The sequence below is a fragment of the Lontra canadensis genome, unplaced genomic scaffold (assembly GCF_010015895.1).
Source record: "Lontra canadensis isolate GAN:19392208 unplaced genomic scaffold, GSC_riverotter_1.0 scaffold9, whole genome shotgun sequence".
Taxonomy (NCBI): Eukaryota; Metazoa; Chordata; class Mammalia; order Carnivora; family Mustelidae; genus Lontra; species Lontra canadensis.
Window position 1 is genome coordinate 1,972,715 of NW_022631003.1, and position 23,922 is coordinate 1,996,636.

General features: G+C 35.3%; 1 protein-coding gene across 20 annotated transcripts in view; it reads left to right on the forward strand.

The window, feature by feature from the left end:
- The window catches only part of PPFIA2 (PTPRF interacting protein alpha 2), a 483,812-nt gene that overhangs the window by 445,687 nt on the left and 14,203 nt on the right, over nucleotides 1-23,922 (forward strand). For 13 of the 20 annotated variants that reach the window (XM_032854666.1, XM_032854670.1, XM_032854667.1 and 10 more), the window contains 6 exons: nucleotides 3,606-3,687; nucleotides 7,397-7,597; nucleotides 15,341-15,403; nucleotides 16,895-16,924; nucleotides 18,486-18,679; nucleotides 23,056-23,153. In XM_032854666.1, coding sequence (XP_032710557.1) covers nucleotides 3,606-3,687; nucleotides 7,397-7,597; nucleotides 15,341-15,403; nucleotides 16,895-16,924; nucleotides 18,486-18,679; nucleotides 23,056-23,153 — 668 coding nt within the window. The remainder of the gene's footprint in view (nucleotides 1-3,605; nucleotides 3,688-7,396; nucleotides 7,598-15,340; nucleotides 15,404-16,894; nucleotides 16,925-18,485; nucleotides 18,680-23,055; nucleotides 23,154-23,922) is intronic. The other 7 variants (XM_032854668.1, XM_032854669.1, XM_032854675.1 and 4 more) reach the window with 1 other exon arrangement.

Consider the following 23,922-nt stretch of genomic DNA (forward strand, 5'->3'; position numbering starts at 1 on the left):
CGCATCTGAAGTTAAAGTCATGTAGCCCTCAATTCTGCTACAAAACCCAGCCTGCCACCCAGAATCTGGCAGCTGTTTTCAACTCAAGGGCCTTTACATGGGCTCCAGCCCTGCCAGCTGGGGACCAAAGGACAGAATCCAGTGGCCTAGAGCTCCCTTTTCTTATTATCTTAGCATATTTTTACTAAAGTTATTATGATTACAAGAGCTTGTGATTTTAGCAAAACAAACAAAGCAAAAACAAAACAAAACAAAAACCTCTTTAAAGGGCCAGATTGCCCAAGGATTTCACAAACAATCGTGTGATGAAATTTCCATGATGACAGAAAATAGAACTATCTGAGCACATTGGAACTGCGTCTTAACCAGCCTGCTGTCAGGGATCCCCAGCCAGATCAGACTCAGGATCAGCTAGAATGGGAGTTACTCTGACAAACTGGCTCAAGAGGAAACAGAATTTAAGGATTTTTTTTTTTTTTAAACGAAACTTTGAATGGCATTGTAAGCCCAAGTAGAAAAAGGTATTTGGACTACAAAAAATACATATACGTTATGGCACTCAATTTACTCTACCAAGGAACACCTAACTGCTAACACTGGCAGACAAGTTCAACATTCACAGCTATTTATTGAGCACCTTGTCTGTGCCTGACCTTGTTCTAGATGCTTCTAATTATCTCTAAACAGAATATGTGAATACATCGGTCCTCCTTGAGCTTATATTTGATTGGGATATAATAGATTGAGGTGTAAATGATACTCTGTGTTCGAAGATAAGTGCCATGGAGAGAAATAAGTCAAGGAACAGGGATGAGGAATGTATGGTGGGGGTGGAAGGAGAGAAGTGGGGGAGACACTCAGAGAAGGTGACATTTGAGTAAATATTAAACGTAGGAGAGGGAGTGAGCCATGTGGAGATAGAAGGCACAGGCATCCTGTACAGAGAGAATAGTAGCACAAGGGTCTTGAGGCTGAAAGAGGCCTGAGCTGTTTTCCAGGGAACAGGGAGGAGGCAGTGTCGCTGTGTGGGGCAGCAGCTGAATCAGCCGAGGAGGGTAGGAAAGTGGATCCTAATTGTTGCTTTGCCTTTTATTCTCAGCCAGACAGGGAGTGATTGAGGGATTGTGAGCAGAGAAGTTACAGTAGCTGACTCAAGTTTGAACAGGTTCTCTCTGGCTCATGTGGTGTAATATTTTTAGAGAACTAGTCAGAAGTTTCACAGTTAAAGTCTAGCTATTAAAAATGGCTTCGGTACAACTCCTGAAGTTCACCTATGACAATGTCATTTGCTTCCTAGGTGCCAAGGGCATATTCACTTGCCTTTTTACTAAATGGAGCAAAAAACAGCTGTAAATGTATGTTTGTTTCTTCCCCTTTCCTGCCACTCAGCTGCGACATCACAGGAAGTGTTTCTTGCCCCCTTGGGTATAATCTACAACTCTGAATAAGGCTCGTCAGCTCCATGGAGGCCTGCTTTCCATTGGATTACACACGTTCCATGCTGAGTCCTTCCTCTGACCTTCTGCCCTTACTGCTTATCCTGCTTCGAATGCCTTTCCACATGCCCTTCACAGCCACCGTGGTTGCCATGATGCCTTCACCAACTGTTTCCATTGCCAGTGACCCATTTTCCAAAATCCTCCCACTCAGAACGTGCATCACCAAGTCTTACCATACATTTGTGTACCATGTTGTGGTTTTGGACAGTTCATGGGTTTGCTTTTTCTATCTAACCAGGGATCTTGTGAAAAACCAGGGCCATGCCTGTTTCTCTCACATTCAGCACAGGTCTGTGCTCACAGCAGGTGCTTACCATGAGTACCATGATGGTTGGTTGGTTGGTGTCACCCTTCAGCCCCTTTCTCTCAATACCAGGAAGAGTGAGACTGGGCTAGTTGAGTCTGTTTTTCAGTGAAGGAATGTTGGGAAGCCCGAAGGAATGGGGGATGGTACAGCAGTCCAGGTGAGGAAGCCCCTCCAGTGTTCACCTTGGATTCAGGGCACTGGTCACTCTTCCCTGTCATAGGTGCTGAATGACTTACACGTAGAACTTACCCATGTTTTCCTTGCTATTCCCTCAAATGAAACAGCAGTTGATTTATACGTCTCTTCAGATGCTATAACTTCAGTTTTTGTTTTGTCTCTTTGTTTCTTCTGCTGCAAATAGGGAGAGTTCTCACTGAAAAGCATTTTCAGTTACGTACAGTTGACCTTGAACACCACGGGTTTGAACTGCTCAGGCCCACTTATCTGAGAATTTTCATTGATAAATACACTGCAGAATTATAATGTATTTTCTCTTCCTTATGATTTTCTTAATAACATTTTTCTGTTTACCATAAGAATACAGTATAAAATATATATAATATACATAATATGTGTTATTCGACTGTTTTATGTTATCCGTAAGGCATCCAGTCAACAGTAGGCTATTAGTAGTTAACTTTTTGGAGAGTCAGAAGTGCAATGCAGATTTTTTACTGTGCAGGGGGTTGGTCCCCCTAGCCCCATGTTGTCCAAGGATCAACTGTATCTTCATATATTATAATAAGCAATTGTTTGTTTGATGGTAGGAAATAAATAAATGCTTCATTTTGGAGTTCACATATGATATTATTGATGGATTTCTAAGCATGAAAGACACACATTCAAAAGAGAAAATTATACACTCCATTTTTATTATTTGTGTGTAAGATCAAAGCATCCTAAGGAACAGAGAATATATTTTCCAATATAGTCCTGGTCAGGTAAATATCAATTTGAGTTTCAGCACATATTTGCTATTTCAACAATGAACGACTCAAATTGGTTTTGTAAATGGATGTCAGTTATAAGGCTCAAGTAGTAGAGACAATGATTAATAATGCATTTGTCAAGGCTCTTTACAACATTTTGCTATCAGAAACAACCATTTGTTGTCATTGGGGTGTTTCACTTTCATTAAAAACAGGAGTGATTATAAATGAAAAGGAATGTAGTATTGAATTTCACACCTTACATTGCTTTCTTGTGATAGAAGTTAATTTCCCTCTGAGTTCTCTTTAAATGAGAGGTAATTTCATAGTCTAGATTAAACAAACAAACAAACAAACAAAAAACTCTGAATATAGCTACCTGGACCTGAAGAGCATACTAAAATGAAGCACATGTCTTGAATGGGACTAAACAACCAAATTTACCTACTCCCTCTATACAGACATTTTCTCTATCATTGAAATTGTAAGGAGAAGTGAGCAGGGCAGGTGGAAGAAGCCTCATTTAGATCCCATGATGTATGCTTGAATATACATATATGCGCCATTTTCTTGTTAAAGAGATAAGCTATTTGCTGATAAAATAATTCAGCTTCTCAGTCCATTAACAATTTAATGTTTGAATATTGGGAATAAACGTTGGAAGAAATTATTTTTAGATGTCAGTGTTTCACTCATAATATCATTTGATGATATCCGTGTATTACTAAAAGGAAGGAATTCTGTTATTCTGTATTATCTCAGAAAAAGTGTGTAAAAGACTATTGGTTTTTAAAAAATATTGTCATTAAAAATAATTGCTACTGTCTTTTTCCATGCTACCTAATTAATAATCTTTGCTGTGTACTTCAGGCATGAACTTCTGGAAGAAGCTCGGAGGAAGGGATTACCTTTTGCTCAGTGGGATGGGCCCACAGTGGTTGCATGGCTCGAGGTAAGAGAATGAAACCAGAAAGCTCTTAAATTCGTCTTTTCATTTGATACTTTTTCTAGATACAGGTAAGGATGGGTTCCAGAAGTCACAGCTTTCCAGTAGCCTGGAGTAGCTTATAAAAAGATATTTGCTTTATCCAGGAGGTTGTGGGCATTGTTTTGATCTTAACTCTGATACATTCCTGTGATTGGGGCAGAAGGAAGCACCTAGTGTGATAAAAAGAAGTTTCTCTAAATCTCACCATCTTCATGTCCAGAGAAAGAGAAGACAGCTATTAAGCCACGTATCTGTTGTTACAAGAAAACATCTGTCCCCATCCATCAGTCCAGAGTTCTTCCTCATCCGCAGGTTACAGAGAAGAGTCATCTCTGTATTCAACACTTCTGTGTTACCCGAGATCACTGTCACCTGATTGTGTGGAGAACCAACCATTCCTTTGTTTGTAAATTAATTCCAGAACCTAATTCTCTAAAGCCTAGAGGCCAGCTAGGTTTAGCTGTTTGGAATAAAGCAAGAGAATAATGTGTCCCCTTGTTCCCCTCTGGGTCTAAAGTGAGTGTTACAATAAAACAAGATCTACATTCAGCACTTTCTACAAAACACTGGGGCTGGGAAAAATAAAAACAACACCTGAGCAGAGTGGGGGGGGGGCAGCAGAAGCAGCCTGGGACAGTGAAGGAAACACACACTTGACCACAAAAGACCCCTTCATACCACACAGTAGTAGTGTTCACAGCCTGTTCCATTCAGTTCTCCAGTGTGGGCTGCTGACAGGTGCCGGGAGATGCCAGTATCAGGGCAAAGAAGAAAATAGGCTTTTCTTGCCTGGCAGAGGCTCTAGGAACCCATTGTTTTAAGTGGTTGGAGATGATAAAATCCCTGACTTTCATTATCCTATCATATCCAAAGCTAACAAATTAATCAATGAGGAAAAATTAAAACCCAGTTTAGTTTAAAAACTAGTCTCATATAGATAAAGACATACTTTGCATTTTTTTTTTCGGACTGAGTGAAAGAAGCCTGCGTCTTGCTTTATTTTATTCTCTTGTGTCACGGGATTTTTCAGAGCTGCTGCTTCCAAATGTGCTTTTAAAATTATGATACTTTAAAAATCAATTATAAATCAACATGCTTAAGAAAGCACACTTCAAAATTGATAGCAGTTTTTTTGTTCAGTGTCACTCTATTAAAATGAGCTGCAGTTTGACAGAGGGTTAGCTGCTACATTGGCAAGTGATGAACAAACCCTTCGATAAAAATGAAAAAAGCCTTACCGACATTAAGGAGCTAGGAAATGACAGGCGGTGAGGTTTTGTGCTAATTAAACCTATCCTGAGCACACAGAAATTGCTCGTAATGTGCTTCTTAAAGTGACTCAAATTACAAAATGGAATAAATAAGATGAATGAGCGGGGTGATCCAATGAAAGAGAGCCCTTAAGTTTCACCTCCTTTACCGCCTCCACGCGTGCACAGCCTGGTAGGAATGATGTGCAAACTTAAGTCTGATGCTTCACACACCATTTATCCACACCAGAAACTTTTTGAAAGTCTAATTAGGGATGATACTGAAAACAATGGATGGGCAATCCTTTGGGTAATATTATTCAGTATAGAAATCTAAATATCTTTAAAAAGGGGAGGGGTGAAAAATCATTAGGGTTCAGTGAAGGCATATTTAGATGTTTACTTATTTTGAACAACTTGAGTCTATAAACTAAGAAGTCACCTCCCATCTTCCATCATATCTAATGGTGTCTGTCAAGGTGAGGTCAAAACCTTGTACCTCACCTGTTAGAAGATAGTATGACCTTTTCAGTCATGTGCTATATTTAGGTTCCCCTCTGTCTTGTCTTTTATCTTAAGTCACAGTCCAGGCCACACTGACTCAAAGATTTGGCTTTTGGTTTGTTTGTCTTCCCTATAGAGACAAGTAGTGTCCTCATACGACAGAATTTTTTTAAACAGGATATCTAGGTTAGTTATTTATTACCATGTAACAAAATATCCCCAAATGTAACATTTATTTTCTTCATGGCTTCTGTGGATCAGGAATCTAGACATAACTTAGCTTGGGTTTTTAATCAAGCCTCTCACGAGGCTGCAACCAAGGGGTCAGCCAGATTGGCAGGCATCTCAAGGCTTGATGTGGAGAGAATCCACTTCCAAGTTGACTCTGGTTTTCACAGTTGTAATTCAGTTCCTTGCCAGTGACTGGCCGGAAACATCATCTCCCTGCCACCCTGTGGGCTGCACACAACATGGCAGCTGAATTCTTCCAGAGCTAGAGAGCGCTGAGAGGAGGGAGGGAGAGAATGAGGCGAGAATGAAGATACCCTCTTTTTGTAATCTAATCTGGAAAGTGGCATCCTATCACTTTCACAGTAGCCTCTTTATTAGAAATAAGATACTGATTTCAGTCCAAACTCAAAGGCAGAGGATTACACAAAAGCAGAAATATCAGGAGGAACTCCCTGGGACTCATTTTAGAAGCTACCTTACCACAGAGAGAAGTAATAGAGCTGAATCTCTTCTCTGTTTTACAAATGAAGAACATAAGGCCAAGGTTTAGAGAAGTTCACCAGTGCCACTGAAGGAATTAGAGCCTAGCCTTCTAGTCCAGAGACTTAGGCATTGATTTTTGCTGATTTATAGCTTTTCTTCTTTCTCTTACTCTCACTATTCTCACTCATGTTTTCTCTCCATTTGCTAAGACTGTTCATATCAACAAATAAAATAGTGCAAAAAAAATCACTGTTTTGGATGTTTAAAGACCAAGATTTAAACTGCTCACTTGCATGTGCCCTGCTTCTTATTCACAGCTAATGATGGGAGGAAGGGAAATCGGAGAGAGTATTCCTTTTTCAAATGTGTGTAATTCAAATGCTACACCACGACCCATGTGAGTTGGCGTTCACTCAGCACTTAAGATGCGTGCAGACACTGTGTACCAATTCCATTGTCTTTCAAGAGCATCATAGCAAAGTTGAAAAATTGGAATCCCTAATTTCTAATGCATTATTCATTTTCTTACTTTCTTTATCTAAAGTTTTCCAGATGCTTATAACTTTAATCTCCTCCTTTAGCACATCATTTTATCCTCCAAAACTTTGTTCATGCAGAACATCAACTTAAATTCACACAACTATCGCATGCTCTAGGTAGGTATGTGAGAAATGGGGCTTAACTACAATACACGCTTGCATCAAAATCACATGACTGGAAGTGGTAAAGCTGTCTCTTTCTGCGACAGAACTCCTTTGCCCTCAGAATTCCAAAGGAGATTGATAAATTGAATTCATGCATTAAACAAAGTCAATAGAGCCTTTACCAAATGCAGCTTGTGGCTGTTCTTGTCCTTAAATCCAAGGGGGCAGGGATGGATTTGGTGATGTGCAGCTATTATGTTCAACCTAATAATATAAATTAGTTGTTAGATTGCACACCGTAGAGATTCAATTTCAAATCTTTATTTCCAACCCTGCCTAGCTGATATTTTGTAATAAATTGCTTAATGCCTTTATGCCTTTATGCTTAATGCCTTTATGCCTTTATGTCATCTGGGGAAAATAATAATAGCATCTATCTTTTGGGGTTTGGGCAGTAAAAGAGTTCATATGTGTAAGGTACTTAGAATAGTGCCTAGCACATAAGAGATACTATTAACTGTTAGTATAATCTGTGTGTGTATTTATTTCCCTATCCAACAGCTCTGGTTGGGAATGCCTGCTTGGTACGTAGCAGCCTGCCGAGCCAACGTGAAAAGTGGTGCCATCATGTCTGCTTTATCAGACACTGAGATCCAGAGAGAAATCGGAATCAGCAATCCCCTGCATCGCTTAAAGCTGCGACTAGCAATCCAAGAGATGGTTTCCCTAACAAGTCCTTCAGCTCCTCCGACATCCCGAACTGTGAGTCAGTTTCTGCCCCCTCCCTCTCCCAACGCTGGGCAAAAAGCAGCCATTGTAAGTCCACAGAGCCAAACTGTGGCTGCACACATTTCAATGTCAGCATGAATTATTCTGGAGAGAGTTAGCTTACTCTTCATTAACCTTGCTGCTACTTTTAATAGGTTTTCAAGTGAGGAGCTGTGATTCTGATCAGACTTGAAGGCTGCGACCAAGATAGATGTTTGAGCTAGTTTCTAACTGAAGTCTAGGTTTTTCTCCCAGGCAACAGGATCCCAAGTTTACTCTTTTTTAAGATGTTCCCTTTAAAACAAAACTAAAAAAAATAAAAAAAAAAACCAGGAGATGAGATGTTGGCATTAGTGCTTTCTGAAGATGCAATGCCGAACTCACTTCTTACACAGTTTTCATAATTATGCAACTATGCAGATATTTGGTATTTTATAAATACCAAGTGGAAGACCTTCCTTCAAATTCTCTTTGCTTCTCCTGTATAAATCCCTATTCTTCTCATAATCTTGTCCCTACCCTAACGCTAGAAAAGAACAAAATGTCTAAAAGAAAATGCATGCCAGATGACAAATTCATGTACTCAGAACAACTCCAAATAATATTCATTCTTTCTTTAGTCCATTGCTGAATTATATAATACCTTTTGCTGGTAAAGCATATGATTTCTGATGTTAACTAAATTTCTCTGGCCCCATGTCTTATTGCAGAACAACAAACTATGGAAGAATGAGGTAAATCTGAGATGTGCATAAAAGATAGAAAAGTGGTATTACTTTGTTGCAGTTTTCAGACATAAAACTAAACTTGAGTATAGCTTTTTCTCCATGACCTTCAACAGTCTGAAAGAATTGGCTTCATGTTAATTGTATCTATCTTTACATTCCTTCCCAGTATACCAGATTCTAATGCCAGAAATACCAGGTCAAATTTAAAAAGGTTTTATCTTTCTTGTGTAATTCCATTTTAACTTCTAAGTAAGGTGTATAAAAAAGATATAATTTAACAAACCTTATGTATAGCATTATTTTTCAATGTCTATAATGTTGCATACTATAGCTGACGTTTACTTAAGCTAACAATAATACAGAATATGTTTGACATAAAAGCTGAATAGGCCATTAAAATAGATGTTGTAAACCAAATTCAGATCTGATAGAATTTAGTTTCCAAGTGAGAGAGAAGCATCACAGTTGGCTTGTATGAACACTCTTTTCCTAAGAGCAAATGCATACACAGTTATTGAAAATGCAAAATCGAAGCATTGGAAGTCCCAGTTTCGAGAGGAAAAGTAGAATATATTTTATGATTTTTATGTAGGATGAAAATCCATTTCTTAATGGAAAATAGAATAATTAAGCACTATTTTTCTAAAAATGTCTAAGTGAACTTAAAAAATTTAAATCACAAACTATTAAAATTAAGAGCATATTCAGTTTAAAGAACAGTCAAATGTGAAGAGAACTTACAAGACTCTTCATGGTCTAGTGATCCACCTCAGTTCACCTGAAAGGCTTTATTAACTCTCCAGGTCAGGATTCTAGTGACACAGAACTATTTTCAGCTTGCTAAACTTTCATGCTCGTGGGTGATTATAAGCTTTGGCAATTGCTCTTCTCTCTGCCTGGAACATTCTTCCCACTCCAGGATCGCCATCCTTCCCCAACTCATCCTTCATTGAATGATTCTTGAATGTTTTCCCTTGAAAAAGCTTTCACTGTGCACCAAAAGTCTGGTTTACTTCCCTTCCTCATTACCACTCCATATACTTATAAAAACTAATTAAAAATTTCTTAATTTATCTTCCACTCTAGCCAACCAAGAATATTATCAGTTTTCCATGGTTCCCAGGCCTTAATTCACTGCCAGGCAAATTGTAGAGAATAATCAGTAAACATTCATCTTAAGAATGGTGATTGTACAAGTCACTCTATCAGCCATACAGAAGCTATGAAATCTGTATGGCCTTGACTTCAGAGATGACAACTATGTAAGGAAAGTAAGACTTGCTCAATACTAGGAAATGAGATAGTTTAATCTCTTAATGTTAGGCAGAAGCAAAGAGTTGTGAAGTTCCAAAGAAGGGGAAACCATTTCTGGTTGAATAAGGCTTCAAAAAAGAATTAACAGAAACAAGATGGGATAGGGAGGGAGACAAACCATAAGACACTCATAATCTCACAAAACGGACTGAGGGTTGCTGGGGGTGGTGGTGGAGAGGGTGGTTGGGTTATGGACATTGGGAAGGGTTCGTGATATGATGAGTGCTGTGAAGTGTGTAAGCCTAACGATTCACAGACCTGTACCCCTGGGGCAAATAATACAGTATATGTTTAATAAAAATAATTAATAAAAGAAGAAAAAGAAATAAATCAATGAATAAAAAAGGAATTAACAGTTCAAAGGTAATCTGAAAAAAGAATTAACAGTTCAAAGTTAATCTATTATTAATTATTAAAAATTATTAATTTTGTTTAATATTAACTTTTGAATAAGACACCTTTTCAGTCTGTTTCCTTTATCTTTTTATAAAGATAAATTATTTTGCATCATTTATTATTTATATATTTTTTTAAACTTATTATAGCATGAATATTTTCCTCATATTATTAATATACAGTTATAGTATCATGTTTACTTGCTGCATAATTCCTTCATGAAAATACCATAATGTATTTAACCAAATCCCTAATATCAGACATTTTGCTTATTTAACAATTTTCATTGTATTCACAATACCATAGTGGATACACACATAGTTATACTGTTGCATAAACTGTTTCCATAGCAACATTTATGTATAGGGCATTTATAGGCTTATTACTTTGAATCTTAATGGCCAGACTGTATTGTGTAACCTTTCCTCATCATTTTGTTAATATTGTTACCTTGCTTAAATTTATATTTTTATTTTTTTATTTTTATTTATTTTTTTTACACACAAACTATATCTTTTATTTTTAAGATTTGTTTAGGTCAAAAGCTCTTTTATATATAAGTTAACACTTTTTCATATGCATATTGATTTAGTATTGAAATGAATTACCTATTGGTAATTTTTTCCATTTTTCTAAAGGATACAGGAATATCCCTCTTTTTACTAATGTGTAAAAATCTTTATTCAGAGAGGATATATACCCTTTGCCAAATATTGATACAAGTTACATAAAAAATAAGTTGTATCTATTTGTTTTAAAAATGATCTACTGAATACTTTTTCTTCCTTTTACTCCATGATGGAAATATTTACTCATATCTAATACATTTTAAATATGATTTGCTTTGCTTATAAATTTCTAGTAATGAATCCACTACATAAAGTGAAGACAAAAACATCTTAAAGTCATCACCTAAGATTATATATTAGGATTCACATTTTATTTTATTTATTTATTTTATTTTTCTTTTTAGAAGGGGTTAGGGGTAGAAGGAGAGGGAGAAAGAAAATCTTAAGCAGGCTCCATGCTGGACGCAGAGCCCAATTTGGGGATGTTATCGTTTCTCCCAGAACAGTGTAATTATTTCAGACCATACATGTGTTTCTTTGTGTTCAGGTTTGAGTTCAGGTTCCTCAGTCAGGTGTATCTTGCTTATTTCCTCAAATTTTCAAGAGAAGAAGACAAAGTCATTTACACTGACTTTTTTTTTTTTTTAACTGAATGGAACTTCTATCTGATTCTGCCTCCTTTCCTGTCTGCATGAAATGGGCCAAACCACCCAAAAGAAAATCTAATATTTACATTTATTACTTTCTTGGGTCAGCCATAATTTTCCAGCTTTCTGGTTGATCTTCCTTAGCTGCTGCTGTTGTGGAAAGTCTCTTACCTAATAGAATAGGGATAGAAATACCAGTTCATTGAAATATTTGGTTAAAGAGGGATGTCACAGAGAATAAGTACATGCTTTAAAAATTTTATCTTCAATAAAAATATGTAAATGTTCAGGCACTTGCAAATTTAAATGAAACACTTAGGACTTTTCTTTGCATACAATTCCAATGCCTGAAGTTCTACATTATCTCTTAGAACTTCATCCATAAAACATCTTCAATTTTTCTAGTTTGAATTTTCTTTTAAAGTGATAATTTCAAGATACTGAACAAGCTATTTGAGTGCAGGATCCTCCTGGACATTTACAATCTTTTCCCCAGACTTTGATGAAGTTGTATCTCACTGATAACGTGCTATAAGATTTGCCAATATCTGTCTTTCCAAATTATTCAACTCAGAGTTAATATGAATGAAACTTTTATTTTTACTTTATGTTATATTTATTTAAACTGCCTAATTAAAAAAACAGTGCAGTAGAAAAAAATAGGTTTGGGAACACAGAATTCAGCAAATTCCAGCAGAAATATAAGGCATAAAATAGACATCAGTCAGCACAATATACATGGGAAACAAAGAGCGTTTATGAAACGAAGATTTACTGGAGTGGAGATTGCTTAATAAAATTTCTAAAGAAATTGTAGAAAATTTCTAAAGAAATTGTAGTAAATTTCTAATGAAATTGTGATGATATCCAACATCAGTGGACACCTAAGTGTCAGGTGCTGTTCAAACTGCTTTACGTGTTATCACTCATTTAAACCGTACAACAACACCATTATGAGATAGGTACTTTTTTTTTTTTTAATCTCTTGTATAGATGGAAAAACCTGCAGTACAGAGAGGTTAAGCGACTTGCCTAAGGTCACACCGCCTTGTGGTTTGCCCCAGAGTATATGCTATGATTTAGTACACCCTCCTGCTTCCTGCATCAACCTGTTTTCTTTTTTACGGCATTCTTCCAGTCTGCTTTCATTCCCCTTTTCATTATTAGTAACCTCATAATAAAGTGAGGTGCAGTTGTGCAAATGCTAATCTTCATATAATAGAAATATTTCTTTTCTTATATTGAGAAACATAAAATCAGATGGGGAGAAAAAGTGGATCTGGGCCATTCGAATGTGAAAAGTAAATGTCAAGTTTATTTACTTTGCAACTCAATTACCAAGTAGAATACTACTGCAAAATGATCTAGAAAGTAACAGAAATGACTTCCAGGTAGATAAGGTTTAGGATTATCCTGAGATCTTGCTGCTTTACTTATTTTCTATTTCTGCCAGCAAGAGAAGTGATTATTTTCCCATAATTAATTTTCATGAGTTATATGTTAAACTAATTTTAATATTTTATGCTGTAACTCTCTCCTGAATGACTTAATTATGTAAGTGCTTTAATCCAAACATCCTTTAGGAATTTTCCTCCTAGTTCTCATTTGATAATACTATCTACATATTCTTCTCTGATGGGACTAAGGTGAGGCAATCAAGGGAGGTCAAATACAAAATTGAGGGAGGCGAGCACTGTCAGTTGCTGACCTTGCATTTGCATAGCCACGAAGGCCCTCTACCTATTCTTTGAGATACTCTCTTCACTGAAATGCTTGTGCTCTACAGCACTCCTTTATGACTTACCCAGGTGAAAGTTCCAAACCTTTAGCAGGTGGTGAGGAGAAAGAAATCTGAATAATTGACTTACAGTGCATGGGCTTGCTTATAAAATCAACTTGTTTGAAACCTTGACAATGTCTAAACCATTGGGTTGTGCCAAAGTTATTTTATGAGTTACTTTACAAGATTCTGGAACAGACAGTGCTCCTCACAGGTAAAACCACAGATCCAAAAGAGAGCAACACACAACTTGGGAAAGTTTGCCAGCCATACTTTAGAATATTGCCCTCGGTATATGTTATTTTGCACATAAAGCTACAGATAAAACCCTGGCTTCCAACATCGTGCCCGTTCCAGAATTTGATGATAGACCGACCAATATAGACTTTAAGTTAAACTCTGGAGGGGATTATACATGTACAAATTCCAGTATGAGATAGTACTGGTCAAGTTTACTATAGAAGGAGGGAGATCTTAATTATTTGGATTCACAGTTAACATAGAAGCTACAGAAATCATTATAAAATGAGACTGGCTAAAGTGAATTTCAGGTAATCATCACAGCAACTCACTTTGAACAAACAGTACAGCCGTTCGGCTGGAGCACTGTGGTCACTGGGTGTAAAGGGTATGTGACACATGAGTGTTAAGTTCTTTTTAGTATAATACCCTCTTTACAAAATCAATAAAAACAACTTATTCTGTAATTTAATGATTCATTCATCCATATGCCTCTGTCTGTTTATATTGAGCACCATTTCTAAAAGTTGGGTGTAGAGGGGAGGGTCTCTTAATAACATAGGTGACTCCAGTATTCAAAATAGTTTCTAGGGCACATAGTTTTATCTTATAGGGAAAAATTCAGATATACCATAAATTTCAAAATGGTAGGAAAATGAGAATTTTGCACATATAAATTTTACAAATATGATGGCTGTCCTCTGGGATTTTTCTTAAGTATGCTCTATGTCCAATTTGGGGCATAACTTCCCTTTGTTACTGAACTAGAGATATATATGTTCTTATTATATATTATGCATTACTCATATAGATATATAATTCTCTTATAAATGAGATTTATCTTACATTGAATTATACTCATCAATTTAGTTTATATGTTGTTATTTTTCAAATTATACTAAATTACATAATTTATAATGGAAAATTCAAACAGTACTATGTGTTGATAGAAGAGGCCAGAGAGCGTTACAGTGAAGGCTTATGTTGGGGCATCAATTTTGCTACTTCCGATTCTAGACCCCTTCCAAAATAAGTAGTAAGCAATGCATAGGATATAAATTCCATTTGTAACTATAGGATGGACGTACTTGGACGACCTTGCAATGTTCATCAGGATTTCCCGGTGAAACGGTGAAATTTAATGAGAAGTGATTCCCTGTAATCATTCCCATCAACAATATGTCATATCTGTATGTTACTAACTGGACTTTGGTTTAGAAATTGTGCATTATTCAGTATAGAGCAAATATCATGGGTTATTTTATTTAGAAAGCAAATGAGACTTTATAAAGAATAGTGCCTGCAAAAAGGAAAATTTCCTTTTACATCATGTTCTTCTCTGTAATGGTATAGGGCACTGCTGAGAAATTGGGAATCCTAGGTTTTGTAATTTCTGACAGCATTTAGTAAGGTTGAAAAAATAGTCTTTAAATTAAAAATAGCTTTTCACTTCCTTTTCCTCTCCAAGAATATAGGAAAACAACATACTTAAGGAATTACAGAAGGAAGAAATCATTTGGGAAAATCTGATATTAGTTTCCAGACAGGTGATGATAGTGCTTTCTTCCGCTTTGTACTGACCACTAATTTTCTCTTTTCAAGGACAAGGAAGAAGCAAAACTTTGTGAATGACATACTGATAGTTGCACAACAAAGTACCTGTGCCTTTGTTTTCTGAAGAAAAGTAAATACATTCCTCTACAGATCAAATTTAATCAGTTCTTTATGATTACAAAAAAAAAAAAAATGGATCCATTAGCTACCTACCTTTGAAATGCAAATCTTGGTGTGGCCTTTTTCCTGATTAATAATCACAGGAGCATCATTTTAAATCTATCCCACAGGAGCTTCACAGCATCCCTCTTTCTATTTAATCTTTTTAAGTAGAAGAAAAAGGAAGCTGTGAGCAGACCAGCAATACTGTCTCTCCTGTGCATGTTGTAGAAGCAGGAGCATGGTTCTGTTGCCATGGGGCTGGTAACTTACAGTTCTGCTGCCTTTCTTCTTTACCACTGCTTCCCTGCCATGGACCCCACTGCTACCCCGCCGGGCCTCCTCCCTAGCCTTCAGGCAACGTTTGGGTGACCCATGAAGAAATGGAAAATCTGGCCGCTCCAGCAAAAACGGTTAGTCTTACGGCTTTGTTAAACATGAAAATTTCTTTGGCTGTTATTGGGATGAGAGAGCTATTGTGTGTATGACAGATCAGAGTAACAGGTATGTTTACATAATTAAATGCATGAAAACTAACATTTTTCATTAAGGTTTCATTTTACTGCACTTGGACATTGTAAATGAAGCAGGGCTAGATGGTCATAATGTGGTTAATATCGGAAGAGTTAATAATACGCAGGCAATAATCAAGGATTTTATAATGCTTATTTATCCATTTTGCAACAGTGGGAATTTTTAGTAACCGATATCTCTTAGTATTGGGCATATTCACAGGCAATGCATGTTCTCAAACCCAATTAAACATGTAATAGAAAAGTTCAGATTGAACACTCCTTTTTTTTTCTTATTCTTTTTTTAAAAATATTTATTTATTTATTTGAGAGAGGGAAAGAGGGGAGGGGTAGAGGGAGAGAGAAGAGGAGAGGGAGAGAGAATCCCAAGCAGACTCCCCGCTGACCACCCAGGGTGGGCCTCAATCTCACACAATCCTGAGATAGTGACCTGAGCTAAAATCAAGAGTCAGATGCTTAACCGACTGATCTACCCAGGTGCCCCGAAGACTCATTTTTAATATAATCATTTAATTTCTTGTACTTTACCAATACAGAACTTAAAACTCCACCCCTCCAGAAAATTCTGTTCATTTGATACTCGAACCACAGGCTTAACGAAATTTTTAGTGACTTTGATTATAATTGTCAGCTTTTAAAAATATAATATTACATATAGTTGTTTTTCATTTAAAGTAACAAAGCTGAGTATGTCATACATTTTATTCTTAGCAGCTGCTTTTGATTTAATGTCCTTTTGGTTGTATCTATATGTGAAAAATTGATTATCTAGTTTATGAAGAATAAAAATGTCAGTGTCATTTTCTAACTATATTTCTAGTTCAGTTTGTTGGACTTTTGTTTACTTTTGTTTGTTGTTGACTATTGCTGAAATCTATTTGATTACTACAAAGCTTTGTTAGAGGGAAACAGTTACCTTTTGTACTTCATTAATTTACTTTGTTAGATTTTTATTTCATTATGTGTGTGTGTGTATATGTGTGTATGTATACATTTACATGTGTTGTATACTTATATGTATATAATCAGGAATTTTTATTGTAGCTTTTTTTTTTTACATTGACATTTGGAAAATAACATACTTCTAAGAATAAAAAAAAGTTTGGGATGACCAGATCAAATGTATCATGAAAAGTCCATATGTCATATGTGTGTATGTTTAATTGGAATTAACTAGAAACTATGTGGTTGCTATTGAACTGCTAAATTGATTACTGTGGGTTTAAATAAGGATCAGTGTGTTTATCCAGTTAAGTCATAACATTTTCAATAACAAACAATTTTGCTTCCGCTAGAATAATTTTTACTGTCTTCATTTGAGATTAATTTATATTTATCTGCTTTATTAATCATTCCCTGCTGCTAACACAGAAAGAATCTGAGGAAGGAAGCTGGGCCCAGGTAGGAAATTCATATGCTCTAAAACAATATCATTTAGTATGCTATGAGGATATAAAGTAAGAAACTGTAGTATGTCATAATATTATAAATCTTCACTTAGCTTAGGTTAGTTAGGCTTATATGTATATTTGAATATGCTATGTTTAATACTATATATGTCTTTTTAATTCTCCATAATTTGCAAAGAAAATGAATATCATTTCCTATCTGACCTCTTTGAAAGGGAAATTTTCTTTCTTTTTCAAAAGAATGAACTGTAACTTAAATTTCTCTGAAATTGCCCCTGAATATATTTAATCAGGAATCATTCAAGTTGGATATAAAAGGGGGTGTTAAAAAAAAACCTTATGAAACATATGCTTTAAAGTATAATGGAAAGTGTGGGCGGTCTGGAGTCGAAGGCCGTGTGTCCACACTGAGCCTGCAGGTCTGGAGCCCCTTCCATTAACTGAGATGATGATATGAGATAGGAATCTGTACTTTGAACAAGCGTGTGTGTTTGCAAGGAAATTGCACATTTTTTCAGCATTTCCACATGACATGCAACCAAAAGAATTAATGCATGTGATCATGCATCTGATTCAAACCTTTGACTCATGAGGAAAATTTGGTAGTTATTACTAGGACCTATATTTAAACATTCATTAAATTAGGGTGGTATTTGGATTTGATTTTGGGAAGAATTTCATCCTTTTTAAGAACACACAAAAGAAGGGGAGCACCTGAGGCTTCCATTAGAAATACATGTTATAATTACAAGTGTGACTTGGTTGTAACATAAAGAACTGAATAAAAGATGCTGTAAAATTAGTAGATAGTGATAGTTCTTTTTAATAATTGGTTTAGAGGCGATGGTTGACTTGGTTTTCATCTCGGCTGTCATGAACAATGGTTAGATGAGTTCACTCATATTGTTACATTAAATAACTAGATTAGTTGTCTTTGTTTTTTGATGATACCCTACTTCTTAAATACAGAGTCTGTATATCTAAAAGAGACTGATTCTTTCCAATGACCTTTATGGACCCTGTCTGCATGCTTCACTAGACAGCAGCAGTGTCCACACTGCATGCAATCTCTCACCCTTGTTGCTCCTCTCTCTATTTGTTTACCAAAGTTTCTATTTTCACATTGAGATTTGCCATTATACCACAGCAATGATAGCAGTAACATTGAAGAGAAGGAAATGGTGGGGTATTAGCTGACAGATAAAAATCAATTAAATTAAATAAATTTAACTATACAAAGAATCTTTAAGCTCAGCATTTATATTATGCCGTTAATTCTATTTTTTAATTTAAAAATGTATATTTGTATAGAATGTAATTTCTTCTGAGAATACAAAACAAACACAATCATTTTCTGCAAGCAGGTGCCATGATACATGTACCCAGAGTTCCATTTTGTCCAATTAAGTCAAATACTTAAAGGCTAGGTATTATTTCTGCTTTTTTCCCATATAGCATATTAATTAAATATCAGTTATAAGAATATGCAATATCCTCCTATTACCATTTCATTTTATTGGCTAAGAAACTTGACTGCTATAAAACAATTCTAGTGTCCGGTTTTTCTACAGACTCTGGCTTATGGAGATATGAACCACGAGTGGATTGGAAATGAATGGCTTCCCAGCCTGGGGTTACCTCAATACAGAAGTTATTTTATGGAATGCTTGGTAGATGCAAGAATGTTAGATCACCTAACAAAAAAAGATCTCCGCGTTCATTTAAAAATGGTGGATAGCTTCCATCGGTAGGTTTTTTCAAACAGTAATTAAAATGAAACTGTAAATAATGTATATATTACTAGAAAAAAAGATGTCTAAGAAATAGAGAATTATGCTATTCAAAACATCTCTGTGCATATACTTGGCACATATTTTCATGCAGCAAATTGCAGTGACTATTTAATACAGACTATCTAATACAGAGCAAATTGCAGTGACTATCTAATAAAGAGCTGTGTACATATTATGAGCTCAAAGTTCATGGAACCACACATGTACACAATGCAATATAACTTTTTTTCTGTATCTTTTGGAAATTCCATATTTGTGATTTGTATCTGTGTGTGTTTTTATATTAGAAAATTATTTATTAAGAATAAAATTAAGTCAGTTTCAACTCTATAAATATACATATAGTTATAAATTATATAATTTAGGTATATATCAGAAAAAATTTGAGAAGGAATTCTCTGAAGAAATTGTTTCTTTGTTTTCATATAAATCTTTTAATGTTTTTATTTGTGCATTAATTTTCAGAAAAAAACACTGAATGAATTGTGAGACAGCCGTAAGGACCTATGAATAAGATGTAACCTTTTTTTTGAAGTTGTTTACTATCTGGGGGGGGGGGAGAAGAAGCTTGTTATAATACCGTGTCGTAAATGTCATGCTGATATCTTTGAGGGTTATGTGAGAAATTGTCGGTTGGATTAGGATTCTTTTTTGTTCACTTCAAGTTTTTATTTATTTATTTTTTAAAGATTTATTTATTTGTTTGAGAGAGAGAGCACACCGAGCAGGGGGGAGGAGCAGAGGGGGAAGGAAAAGCAGACTCCTTGTTGAGCAGGGAGCCCAATGTGGGGGCTTAATCACAGGACCTTTGGATTATGACCTGAGCCAAAGGACTGAGTCAACCAGGTGCCCCTCAAGTTTTTATTTCAATTCTAGTTAGTTAACATACAGCGTATTACTAGTTTCAGGAGAATTTATGGTTCATCACTTATATACAACACCAGTATCCATCACAAAAATTGCCCTCCTTAATACCATCACCCATTTAACCCTTCCCCCACCCAACTCTCTCCATCAACCCTCAGTTTGTTCTCTATAGTTGAGTTTGTTTTATGGTTTCATAAGTATTTTTTATTATGATAAATTAATAAATATAAATCTAGTTGACTTTGGCTTTCAAACCCCTATTTGTTCACATCCTGTCCAACATTTAATTAGTGACTAAAATGAAAATGGTATAAAAAATCAGATATGTTGATGACATAAAATTAGGATAAAGAGATAATAATTGGAGCTCTTCAATTAAACTTATGGAGGTGTTTTGAATCTTAATACAGTTGTTGATACTGTTGGATTAAATTTAGTAGAGATAAGTGTGATGTGGTTTTTAGAAACCATTAAAATGTTGGATAGGAATCCATGATTTAGAAGTAGATCAAGTGAAAAAGTTATGATTTATACTTGGCACAAAAATCTCAGTTTTGGTTAATGGCTTACAGGACATATTTAGACTGTGTTTATTGTCAGACTCAGTGAAGTTCTACCATATGGTGAGATGACAATAAGAAACTATTAATATATAGGCATTAAATTGTTATTGATAAAGTGCTAAGAGTCCACTGGAAAAGTTAAATTAATTCTTTAAAATATATTTAACTTAACTTATTGTTTTTATTTTGAGAGAAAGAGAGGGATAGAGAGCAAGTGAATCCTCATGCAAGCTAGGAGGAGGGCAGAGGGAGATGGAGAGAGAATCTTAAGCAGGCTTGACTCCCAGTGTGGAGCTGGATGCGGGGCTCAATCCCACGACCCTGAGACATGATCCCAAGATTATGACCCTGAGACCATGACCCTAGCTGAAACTGAAAGTCAGACACTCAACTGACTGAGCCACCCAGGCACCCTGAAAAGTTGAATAAATTAAAGACATTTAGCCTGGATAAGGAAAGACTTTAGATGTTTTCCTGTTTTGATATTATTACATGGTGGAAGAATAATATTTGCTCTATTGAACATGTGCTTTTCTAGTTCAAATACTTGTAGGTAGTAGGGTGAATGATTTATGTTCAATAGAAAGAACAGCTTTGTAGGACTCCCAATTACCCTATCTTATACACATTATTAGGTAATGAGTTCCCTGTCCTTGAACTCAAATTTTATGTGGTTGTAGTAGATTTTCAAATATTAGAATATTTGATGACATATTTGCAGCTGTTTCCCACTCTTCACTGATTGACTTTTGTTTTACATTATAGTAAAAATGATTATTACATTGATCAAGGTTTTTTTTTTAATAAAAATTACAGAAATAGTGGGGTTCTCTTGGTTCAGGGAAATACACGAGCTTCATCTTTATGCTATGCTTAGTTCTGACCTAAAGCAGGTAGAACTGACTGCATAGAGCATCCCACTGTCGTTATGGCCCAGTTTTCCATCTGGTAGACATTGATGTAATAATATATATCCTCCTTATAGTACAATTTTATATTACGTATAAACACTTGACAGAAATGAGCCAAGAGCCATTGGTTTAACCTCAAGCTACCTAATGTCTATGGCTGTTATTACATCAATGTTATCTGTTTTTCCACTACATTAATTTGTTGGGGCTGCCATAACAAAATACCACAGACTGTGTGGCTTAAATAACAGAAATTGATTTGATCACAGTTCTGGAGTCAAGAAGTTCAAGATGAAGGTTGATTTCTTCTTGGCTTGCAGATGGCTGACTTCTTCTTGTGTCTTTACACGATCTTTCCTCTGAGTGTGCACTTTCCCAGTTTCTCTGCATGTCCAAATTTCCTCTTCTTTTTTTTTTTTTTAATTATTTATTTATTTAAAGAAAGCTCTACACCAAACATGGGGCTCAAACTCACTACCCCAACATCAAGAGTCGCACACTCTTCTGACTGAGCCCACCAGGCACCCCCAAATTTCCTCTTCTCATGAGGGCACCTACCAGTGAGACTGGAATAGTATCCACCCTAAGGGCTATATTTTAATTGATTTACCCTTTTAAATATCTTCAAATATAGTCATATTCTGAAATACTGAGGATTAGGGCTTGAACATTTGAATTTGAGGGAACATAATTCAGCCCATAACACTTTGATTTTTTTCTCATTTCTTCTGATTCTGAAATATTTTAACTCAGCATTGTTCTTATTAAAATGGGAGACTTAGAAATGCATCCAGTGCTTGGGTGTAAGCTGGCCAGTGTGTATGGCTAAATTTGTGTGTATTTCTAAACAAGAAATCACTAATAACAATGCTCTTTACTCTTGAAGCCTAGAAATTATTTTTTCTTATTGTACTCTTTCACATCTTTTATATTTAATATCACCATGTCTTCTTTCTTCTCTCTGAACATCTCTAGTGTCTGGATTTTCTTTGTATGCTCGTGGCAATTGTCCTTTCTGTGTCCTTTATTTTCACAGCATTGACCCCTTAATTGATTTCCCTATCCTTAGGTTTACCTATTCTCCCCATCTCCAATTTTCCTGCCATGTTAATATTCCTACACCGAAACCAAAAAAAAAAAAAAAAATTATGATCAATTCTTTTTGCTGTGAAAACCAGCCAGACAGTTCTCTATCACCTAGATGTATTCCACACTTAGGCTGAATTCAGTCTTTCCATAATGTTACCCCATTCTCCATATGGAATCATATTCCTCCTTATTTCCTGGCATGGATTTCCAACTCTGTACAGTATGTCTCACTATCACCACACATTTAAAAATTTCATTGGCAACCCTGTGTTCAGGCGCTGCATTTTCTTTAATAACCCTTTTTCTGCTTCCTGACCTTTAAGGATCTGATCAGTTTTCTACTCTTCCACAATATCCTTTCCACACAGAATTTCATTATCTGCTGACTCATTTCTTTCACATACTCTGTAGCACTGAGAGGGGGTAGCTATTCATTTTGGTATGTGGTTCCCTGTCTAACTTTAACTTATTCATGTGTTTATATGTTTTTCTGATCAGCTTAAGAAGAAAGTATTCATTTCTTATAAATTTCTTTCTTTTATCATAATAGTGGCTTTAAATTCTTTCCAAATGAGGAAAGTGTTCATTTGTCTACAAATAATGTCAAAATAGCTTGATGGAAGAAAAAGACATGGATGAACAACATAATCCACAGTTCTTTTCAAGACTATGGTTTTCTTATTTTGAAATTAATATTTTTACTTTTTAGAAACATTGTGTGCTTAAAATAACGGTAGTTTGTTTCCCACCAGTACTAAAGGATTTAATTACAAATGTAATTTATTATTCCTTTGCCCTCAGAAGTAGTACATAGTGTTGACTATGCTTAACCAAAGAACATTTATTATCTGCTGAGTAAAGTTCAATGTGTTTTCTTCTTTTAAAAAAAAAAAATAACAGAACAAGTTTACAATATGGAATTATGTGCTTAAAGAGATTGAATTATGACAGAAAAGAACTAGAAAGAAGACGGGAAGCAAGCCAACATGAAATCAAAGGTAGTATATCTTTCTTTCATATCAAATGCCTTTTTTTCTGGAATTTTTAGCTTTCACTTTTATGAACCCCAAATGGTCTATATGTTACAAGGTCACTAAATAGCATAACTATTTATGTCACTAGTTAGAATAGTGTCATCATTATTTCTTTTTTTTGCTTTTAGGAAACATTAAACATAAACATAAAAAAGATAGCATCACTTTATAAGGTGAATATCCATCCCATCTAGAATGTATTCTTGAATTTTTTAAAAATTGCATTGACCCCCTTATGAACAAATGAATCATGAACAAATGAATAAATTGAGATGTACTCCTTTTAACCTGTTAATTATACAGTCTGTTTGTCCTAAAGATATCTTCAGGTAGATATTTTTGTCAAACTTTTAATAGAACATTCTCATATGATTCAGAGAAATATGGTATATAATTTATTTATAGCAGTTCACCTTTGGTTTATATCATTTGAATTTTCTTTCAGTGCTTAGAAATTTTATTTTTGTACTATGGTTACAGAAATTATACAGGGATTTTATATAGAAGTTACACAGAGATTTCACCTCTATAAATGAGACTAATCCATTAATAATTTTAGCTATAATTGTTAAGTCAAAGAAATGATTTAGAAGCATTGCTAATTGCTGCAGTTATTGTGTGTACAAAAAGGTTTGATTTGAATAAGAAAAGACGCTCCATATTACAGATTATAAAAGTATTGTATTTAATATTAATCCTCTAAATGTTGAGAAGTACTTTAATATACAGGGGA